This window comes from Hirundo rustica, chromosome 23, assembly GCF_015227805.2.
Source record: "Hirundo rustica isolate bHirRus1 chromosome 23, bHirRus1.pri.v3, whole genome shotgun sequence".
Classification (NCBI taxonomy): Eukaryota; Metazoa; Chordata; class Aves; order Passeriformes; family Hirundinidae; genus Hirundo; species Hirundo rustica.
In genome coordinates, this window is record NC_053472.1 from 3,541,581 (window position 1) to 3,550,777 (window position 9,197).

The 9,197-nt window shown below is 53.1% G+C and overlaps 1 protein-coding gene across 1 annotated transcript in view; it reads left to right on the plus strand.

Annotated features, from left to right (window-relative positions):
• Nucleotides 1-8,404, plus strand: part of LOC120762473 (multiple epidermal growth factor-like domains protein 6) — a 34,094-nt gene extending 25,690 nt beyond the window's left edge. Inside the window, exons 22-30 of the mRNA XM_040084914.1 lie at nucleotides 648-797; nucleotides 3,667-3,766; nucleotides 4,389-4,555; nucleotides 5,944-6,041; nucleotides 6,551-6,728; nucleotides 7,395-7,622; nucleotides 7,849-7,941; nucleotides 8,055-8,228; nucleotides 8,274-8,404. Of these exons, the coding sequence (XP_039940848.1) occupies nucleotides 648-797; nucleotides 3,667-3,766; nucleotides 4,389-4,555; nucleotides 5,944-6,041; nucleotides 6,551-6,728; nucleotides 7,395-7,622; nucleotides 7,849-7,941; nucleotides 8,055-8,228; nucleotides 8,274-8,404 (1,319 nt within the window). The remainder of the gene's footprint in view (nucleotides 1-647; nucleotides 798-3,666; nucleotides 3,767-4,388; nucleotides 4,556-5,943; nucleotides 6,042-6,550; nucleotides 6,729-7,394; nucleotides 7,623-7,848; nucleotides 7,942-8,054; nucleotides 8,229-8,273) is intronic.
• The last annotated feature ends 793 nt before the right edge of the window (nucleotides 8,405-9,197 follow it).

A 9,197-nucleotide genomic window follows, 5' to 3' on the forward strand; every position in this document is an offset into this window, starting at 1 on the left:
TACTAGGAATGTTAAAAATAAAAATACAGTAGTACCAAAAAAGCAAACAAACAAACAAAAAGAAAATAGTGTCAGTCAGAACACAGCCTGACCCCCTGTTGGTGCTGCTCAGGGTGCTGGTCCCAGCCCAGCCCAGCCTCCTGCAGTGACAGATGTGGTTCTGTGATCCAGGATCCTGCAGCAGGGTGCAGTTTCCCTCTGCAGCTCCCGTGGTGCTGGGATGGCTCCGGGGTTCCTCTGGCAATCCCGTGCACACGGGCTGTGCTGCTGTTCCCAGGGCCAGGTGTGATCCAGCCGGGAATGCCGGGCTCCTCCCCTGGCTGCAGCATCTCCCGATGGAGGATGGAATTGTCTCAGCCCTGCAGTGAGCCTGGATGGGCCAGGAACAGCAGAGATCCCTGCAGGGAGGATGGGTCCTGGAAGGGATAAAGAGCAGTGACACAGCTGGATGAACAGCTGGTGACAGAACACAAACTGCTGGTGACATCTTGCACTGCCACCCAGGACACACTCCCACTCAGCACTGTTGGATCCATGAGTGGAGAAGACTTCCCTGCTGCTGTTTTGTGTTCATCCAAATGAACATTTCATGAGCCATCTCTCTCATTCTTTCCGTTCTCATTTCTCTCTTGCTTCTCCTCTTGCAGCTGCAGCATCAGCAGCGCCCCAGCTCTGCCCAGCGGGCACCTTCTCCAGCCTGCCAGGGAGGAGAGCACTTTCTGAGTGCCAGCCCTGCCCCTCTGGCTTCTACTGTGAGGAACCTGGCCTCAGTGCCCCCACTGGCGAGTGCTGGGAAGGTGAGTGGGAAATAAAATGTCCTGCAGGCTGCCACAGTCCCTGGGGATGTGCTCAAAGGACTGTGGGTGACAAATTCAAAATAAATGCCTTTCTGTGAGTCACTGTCTGGAGTGGAAAAGCCATTTCCCTGCTGGGAGATCTGACAGGAGCTGGAGGTGCTGCACACCCAGAAAACAGGATGTGTTTCACAGGACCCAAATGTTGTTCTGTGCTTCCCTCAGACAAGAGATGGCACCTTCTTGCTGTCTTTTGGGCTTTCCCATGGTCAGAGATCTGCTGCCCACCTGGTTTCTTCTCTGTACTGGAGGAGGAGATTTCTGTCTCTCCCTGTAAACCCATTAGAGGTGAAAGCAGCTCAGATATGACAGCAGAAGCAGCAACATCTGTGTATTCTGAGCAACTTGAACACTGTCAGGGAAAATCTCTGATATTCCGAGGGAAAACTTGACTTGAAGTGTTTCAGAGACTGAAGGGAAACAGAGAGATCACTGTTGGGTCATTAAGTGCTTTCCTTACAGTGTCAGGTGTAAATCTTGTCCTGTTTTTCGAGGACCACTGGGTGCTAAATTTCCTGTTAAGAGAAAGTGCAGGGTGTTTGTGCAGCAGCAGAGGGTCACATCAAGAGTTATTTAAGGCCAGCAGCAGCTTCATTCTGTGAGTGGCCAGTGAGATATTTGTGTGCCTGGACAAGCTCTTCTTCCCTGATGAGCAGCTTCTCCGGGTTTAATTGTTCAGCCTGGAGAAAAGGAGACTCAGGGGTGACATTATCACCCTCTACAACCCCCTGAAAGGTGTTTGTAAAGTTGTGCTCAGCTGGGGTTGGTCTCTCTCCAGGCAGCACTGACAGAAGGAGAGGACACAGCCTTGAACTGCACCAGGGCAAATACAGGTTGGATATTAGGAAAAAGTTTTTTTACAGAAAGGGTGATAAAGTACTGGAGGTGGTGGAGTCACCATCCCTGGATGTGTTTAAGGACAGGCTGGATGTGGCACTCGGTGCCAGGGTTTAGTTGAGGTGTTAGGGTTGGGTTGGACTCGATGATCTCGGAGGTCTCTTCCAGCCTGGTGACTCTGTGAGTTCAGCTCTCCCCTCTGTCCCTGCAGGGTTTTACTGTGACAGCCAGCAAGGGCCACTCATCGATGTCACCCTCTACCCCTGCCCACGAGGCTTTTACTGCCCAGCAGGGACCAGCAGGAGCTCTCAGCACAGCTGCCCTGCAGGGACCTTTGGAGCCAGGCAGAAACTGAAATCTCTGCAGGAATGTCAGAGATGCCCAGCAGGAAAATACTGCGAATTCCCTGGCCTGGCTGCCCCAACAGGTACACTGCTGCTCTTCTGAGCGTCCTCCTCCCTGCTGAGATCATCAGTGCCTGGTAATTAGTGCAGGGCTTGGAGATGGGCTCCTGGCTTCCCACCTCAGCTGAGGTAAAATGTCCCATTTTACTTGTCTAGAACTCCTTCAGGAAGTTCTAAACAAGTAAACCACGCATTTTCTTCTAAGCAAGGAGTGAGAGAAGGACTGCAGACAGAAACCAGAATTCTGTGTGTGATACTTCTTTAAAAAAAAAAACAAAAAAAGCACAAAAACAAAAAACCAGTGTCAAGTTCTTCAGTGTCTGGCATTTTATTTAGAATTACTTTGGGTTTTTAGCCTGTTTCCCAAAGAACTGATCCTTCCATGTAATTGATGTGCACATGATTAGATTCAGCAGAGAAACAGGGCACAAAATACCCAGCAATGGCATCTCTCAATTTTATTTTAATATTCGTTATTTTATTTTAATATCTGATGATTTTTCATTGTTCCTTATCCAGAAACGCCCTGTTTCAGCCAAGCGCTTTGATAAAATTCTTAACATTTCACTCTCCGCTTAAGGATGTGTTGAATGTGATTCTGAAAGGAAATGTGTGCTGGAATATTTGTGGGAATGTGGGATATTTATTGGAACGTGGGATATTTATTGGAATGTGGTGGCAGTGCCCAGGCATTGAAGAGTTTCTCTGTCACCGTGGCATCTGCCACCAGTCCTGCCCTCCTGTCAGGAATCCCCTCTCGGGGGTTCCTAGATGGCAAATGGCTTTATCTGAAGCCTGTATTTATGTGGTTTTTATTTTCCCATTGTTCTGTTTTTCCAGGAGACTGTGCTGAGGGGTTTTGGTGTAAAAGCGGCGCTCGAGTGAGGGACCCCCAGGATGGAGAGTCAGGGCTGCCCTGTCCTGCTGGGCACTACTGTCCTGAAGGTGAGGGCAGCTTTGGGGCAGAATTTCCCTTCATCCCTAGAATTCCTGGGAGTTTCCTCACCCTGCTGTGATCCCACCAGGTGCCCCAGTGCCCCTGCAGTGCCCTCCTGGCACCTGGTCCGGCCGGGAGGGCGGGAGGAGGGTGCAGGAATGCCAGCCCTGTCCTGGGGGACATTTCTGCAACGGCTCCGGGCTGAGGGCACCCTCGGGGCAGTGCAGCCCTGGGTGAGCAGCACAACGACCCCGTTCCTATACCCTGCTGTGGGCAGGGATGCTCTCCAGGGGGGTTTTTAGCTGTCTGAGATCCAGAGGTGTGTCCCGGCTGCAGGTTCTACTGCGCCAGCGGTGCCCAGAGCCCGACACCCGGCGATGGCCTCTCAGGAGCTCCGTGTCCAGTGGGTCACTTCTGTCCCCGGGGCTCCAGGAGCCCAGTCCCGTGTCCCCCTGGCTCCCACGTGCCCCATTCCCACGGAGAGCAGTGCCAGCCTTGCCCAGAAGGTCACTACTGTGTGTCTGGTGAGGAGCCACAGCCCTGTCCCCAGGGTGAGTTGAGCTCACACAGAAATTCCTGCCTTGCCTCAGACCCTCCGAACTCTGCTGATTGGGATCTGCTCTGTCTTTTGCAGGGTATTTCTGTCCCCAGGGCACAGCTCTTCCCATTGCTTGTCCAGCAGGATCCTACAACCCTGCGCTGAGCCAAACCAGCTGCCTGCCCTGTCCTGAAGGGTGAGACACGGGGAGCTTAGGGTCTGCTGGAAGTAATTGTTTATCCAGGCATCCTGGAGCAGTGTGTGTGGGGAAATTGAGTTATTTTACGACTGCAAAGCCCTTGGGGAAGGGCTGTGAGGCAGCAGTGCTGCTGATGAGTTGTTCCACATCACCACACGGTGCTGATGGGACCAGGAAAAGCCCCAACCCCACACACAGCCCCACTGGAAGGGAATTTAGGCTGTTCAGAGCACAGAAACCATTTCCACCATCAACTTATTCCACGTCTGGAGTAAAAGCTGGTTCCCTTGGCAACGGGCTGCCACCGGCCTGCTGAAGGGGAAGAGGATCTTGAAAATCACCTGATGCTGAGCCTGGCTTTTCCTTGGGGGGTTTGTCTCCAATTACTGCCTGGATTTGAACTTGATTAACTTTTACGAGCTGATGAATCACAGCTTGGATGTGTTGTGATTCAGGTTAAGAAAATTACGTCTCTGCGGCTTTTGCAATTACGCCGTCAATTTGGCGTTTGAGGAACCAACTCAGACTGCAGCGATATCCACAATTAGGTCCCTTTTCTGGTCAACCCAGCACAGGAGCCAAACCCCTTCGTCTTGTTTTTATCCTCTCTTTGGCCCAGGTTCTTCTGCCCCAAGAATTCCTCTTCCATTTTGGAGCAGGAATGTCCCCCCGGCCACTTCTGCCCCGCAGGCACTGCCTCTGCAGCTCAGTTCCCGTGTCCTAAAGGGACCTTCAACCCCCAGCCCGGCAGCAGCCTGCGCTCCCACTGCAGCCCCTGCGAGCCAGGTGAGGCACAGGAGCCGCTCCCGGCGTGGTGACAGCCCCTGCTGAGTGCCCTTCACCTTCAGAGGCTGCTCTGCTCCCTGAAATGGCTCCTCTGGTGCAAAGCAGGTTGGGGGGAAACGCTGAGGGGAGGGGAGCTGCTTTTAGGGAGAGGTTTGTGTATCCCTGATTTCCCAGCCCCCTTTTCCCCCCGTTCCAGGCTCAATTTTCCCAGTTTTTCACCCCTTCCAGAATGTTTTTATCCCATTTCTCCCAATCCCATGTCATTTCTCCCCCCATTCCAGCTCCACTTTGCCAATTTTTCCCCATTCTGAACCATTTTTCCCACATTTTTTCCCTCCCAGCCACTTTTGCTCCCCTTTTCCCAAATCCCGTGCCATATTCCCCCATTCCAGCCCTGTTTTCCCCCCTTTCCCCAGTTTTTCACCCCTCCTAGACCCTTTGTAGACCATCTTTTCCAATCCCATCCCATTTTCCCCCATTCCAGCCCCACTTTCTCAAATTTTCTCCAATCTGACCCATTTTTTTTCCCTCATCCCAGCCCTTTTTTCTCCCATTTTTCCAATCTCATCCCACTTCCTCCATTCCAGCCCTGGTTTCCCCCCTTTCCCCGGTGTTTTCACCCCTCCCATCCCCTTTCTCTCCCATTTTTCCCCATCCCAGCCCCATTTTCCCCCCACTCCGACTCCATTTTTCCCATCCCAGCCCCGTTTTTTCTGCCTGTGCTGATGGCATTTGCTCTCTCAGGGCACTTCTGTGCACTCCCTGGGCAGTCCCAGGTGACAGGACCCTGCCTGGCCGGGTTTTACTGCACTGGAGGAGCTGCCAGCCCTAACCCCAGGGATGCTCTGGAGGGGAACACATGTCCCCAGGGATCCTACTGCCCTCTGGGCTCTGCCTCCCCGCTGCCCTGCCCTCCTGGCCACTACAGCAGCTCAGCTGGCAGCACCGGCATCCAGGACTGCCTCCTGTGCGATGCAGGTAAAGCGCTGCAAAGTCCTGATGGAGGAGATTTAAACCATTCCCAGGGTTCCTGTGGTTCTGGAGCAGGGAATCCCCAGCAGCTTGCTTTGCTGGAGAGAGGTGTGAGGGAGAGCTTTCCTGAACAGAGGTGTTGGGCAGAGGGTGGAGGCTAAATCTGCCCTTTTCCACTTCAGAGGATGCTCACAACGAGGAGTGGATGGGGAGGTTCATTTTCCACCCTTTCTCTGGATGTTCTCGCATCCAGAGGTGACACAAGTGCTGTTTGCTCCCTGCAGCTCTTCCCAGGAGAGCAGCTGCAGCTGAATCAAACAGGAGGAATATTTCCCCCATCCCAAATCCGCTGTTGTCTGCCTGGAGCTGCCAACATCATTCACCGTGATTCTCCCTTTCCTTTAATTTTATTTCAGGTTATTTCTGCAACGGGACTGGGCTTGTGTCTCCCACTGGGTTGTGTGAGGCTGGGTTCTACTGCAGCGGAGGAAGCCTTTCCCCCAGACCTCCCAGGGTAAGCTGAGGTGTGGTGGAAATAGTGTAAAAATACACAAAATATCTTGGAACTGAGGGCCACGAGGTCACCTGAGTTCTCCTGCCCTGGATTGAACTCTCCCTTTCCACGTTGCCTCCTTCTGGTTGATTGATAGCGAAAGGGGACCAGAGATAACAAAATACATCTGGCTTTCCTTGAGCTTTGCATTTAAAATCTAAGCAAAAGTAGCTCTGTCTTTGCACGTCGATGCTGCAAAGCAGCGTGGAATGCCACATCACATTAAAATTCCAGAGGTTAATAGTTCATGAGTTTGATTAGAACGCTGCATCTGCCAGCCCTCCTCTGAGGCAAAATTCAGCAGGAATTTTTAAAGATGATGACAAGACTCAGCCCTGGCTTTGTGCAGCCCGCAGGAGCGAGGGGTGAGAGCAGGATTTCACGGTGAATGTCACCTTTAGAATCTGACTCAGATCTTTTTGCACACGAGGAGCTTTTAAGCTGTAACTGCGGTGTTTTCCTTTTCCAAGGCCAGCGCCAGTGGAGGTCCCTGCCCCCCTGGGCATTTCTGTGAGGAGGGGAGCAGCAGAGCCCAGCCGTGCCCTGCAGGGACCTACAGCCCGTCCTGGAGCGGGACACAGTGCCTGGAGTGCCCAGAGGGCTTTTACTGCACCTCTGCCTCCACCAACTACACAGATTGTCCTCAAGGTGGGTCTGGCTGTGCCCACCCAGGGACACCTCCTGTGCACACCCGATGGGATGGACCTGGCAGAGCAGGGGCACGCTGCAGGATGGGCTCACGCTCCTGGCTTGGGATCAGTCCTCCTGATCCCTTAGGATTTCAGCTTTTCTGTTTTCCATCTGTTTGTAACCCTGCAGTTCTTTAGTGCAGCACTCCAAACTCCACACACAGTGGGAGCTGCTGCTCCCCCATTTTGCTCACACACAGCAATTCCTCTCCAGGCCTGGCCATCAAGGACACCTCACTGCCTCAGGCCTGAGAGATGGAAACAAAAGTGAGCTGGGGGCAGCAAACTTGGGGTCAATGACTTCATTAGCTGCAGCTGTAATTGGGAGATGAACCCCAAAGTGCAAATGGCCCAAAGTGATCAAAGTGTGCAAACCCGTGACCATTGTCCATTTTGGGTGCAGCCCCTGGGGGGCTTTGTCTGCCCTAAATGTCCCTGAAGGTCCTTCAATAAACAGAACTGCTTTTTAATCTCTTAATTCTATCTGGCCTCTGTTTTTAGGCAGCCCAAAAAAGGCATCACTTCCCACAAAGAGATGAAGGCAATACCTCGTGTGCAGGCTGGGAATCCTTCCTAGGATTTTCCCCACCTGTCCTATCATTATGAAAACACCTTCTCTCTCCAGGTCACTACTGCCCCAGGAGCACAGAATTTGCCACGCAGCATCCTTGTCCCCCTGGAACCTACAGCGAAGCCCTGAATCTCTGGGATGCTTCCAGGTGTCAGCTGTGTCCTCCTGGAAGGGTCTGTTCCAGGCCAGGCCTGGCCAGGCCAGATGGACTCTGCACGCCTGGGTGGTTTTGTCCACCTGGATCCACATCAAGCAAACCAATGTTTCCTGGAAATTTCTCTGGTAGGGAAGGGAACAGCAAAGGGTGGTGGTGATGGCTCTTGAGGGGGATATTGGGGTCACCCAAAGGGTATTAGGGTCACCAGCCAGGTTCAGGATGGCTTGCTTTCCCTCTTCTTTCCTTAATTCAGTGCTCTACCTCTCCTTTTCCTGAGCTATTCCAACAAAATGGAGTGTTTATTTGCAATTCTCATTGTTTCAACTTGCTCTCTGTCTTTCCCATTCACAGGAAAGGCAGCTCCAGCTCCAGGATCTGTGGGGTTGTGCCAAGCAGGAACCTTTTGTCCTGCTGGGTCATCCCTTCCTCTTCCCTGCCCTCCAGGTAGGGGCTGATTCCAGCACATATTTTTTGGGTCAGATTTTTGGTCCCTTTTCCCCTTCTCATGCTGGGGCTGCTCCTGCTGTCTCCAAAAGCTGCTCCTCATTCTGCTCCAGGTTGGTTCTGTGCCAGCCCAGAGCTGGCAGCTCCGTCTGGGCCCTGCCAGGCCGGGTTCTACTGCACGGGAGGCTCCACAATCCCAAACCCCAGGGATGGAGCAGCGGGAGACACCTGTCCTCAAGGCCACTTCTGTCCTGCAGGGAGTTACTCCCCATCCCCGTGTCCCCCAGGTAGGTGTGGTGGCAGCTGGTCCCTGCCGGCATTTCCCTTCCCAGAGCCCCGCTCAGGCTCTGCAGCCCCTTCCCAGGCTTTCCTCAAGGAAAAGCTGCTCTCAGCATGGAAATTCGGGCATTCATCCGGTGCTGCTGCATGGGAACGTCACCCTGAATCAGACAGGAACGGCTGAACTGCCCCTGGAGCTGCTGGTGGGGAGGTGTCTCGATTTAGGAAGACAGGTGTCTGCCCAGGAAAGCCAGAGCCTCCCTTGGAATGGAATATGTAACATCCTCTCCCTCCAAGTTATTGTAATTTTGAAATTAAGGAGCTCTCAGGCAAAGGTATAGTGATAGGAATGACAGCTCTTTACGAGGGATATTAAAAATAAAAATGTATTAGTACAAAAAACCCCCAAAATCCTGACACAGCCTGACCCCCTGCTGCTCAGGGTGCTGGTCCCAGCCCAGCCCAGCCTCCTGCAGTGACAGATGTGGTTCTGTGATCCAGGATCCTGCAGCAGGGTGCAGTTTCCCTCTGCAGCTCCCGTGGTGCTGGGATGGCTCCGGGGTTCCTCTGGCAATCCCGTGCACACGGGCTGTGCTGCTGTTCCCAGGGCCAGGTGTGATCCAGCCGGGAATGCCGGGCTCCTCCCCTGGCTGCAGCATCTCCCGAGGGAGGATGGAATTGTCTCGGCCCTGCAGTGAGCCTGGATGGGCCAGGAACAGCAGAGATCCCTGCAGGGAGGATGGGTGCTGGAAGGGATGAAGAACACTGTCCCGCATGGTTTTAAGAGCTGTTCCATTAACAGACGATAAACCCCTGAGTTATGAGGAATGGGTCAGAGAAGAGGGAAAAAAAAAAAAAAAAAAAAATCCAAGCGCTTCCTCAAGCAGTTTCCACAGATGGTAACAGAATCCAAACTGCTGGTTACAGGTTCCCTTGCAACCCAAGACAGGAGGGAAGGTCCTGCTGAGCCCTCCTGC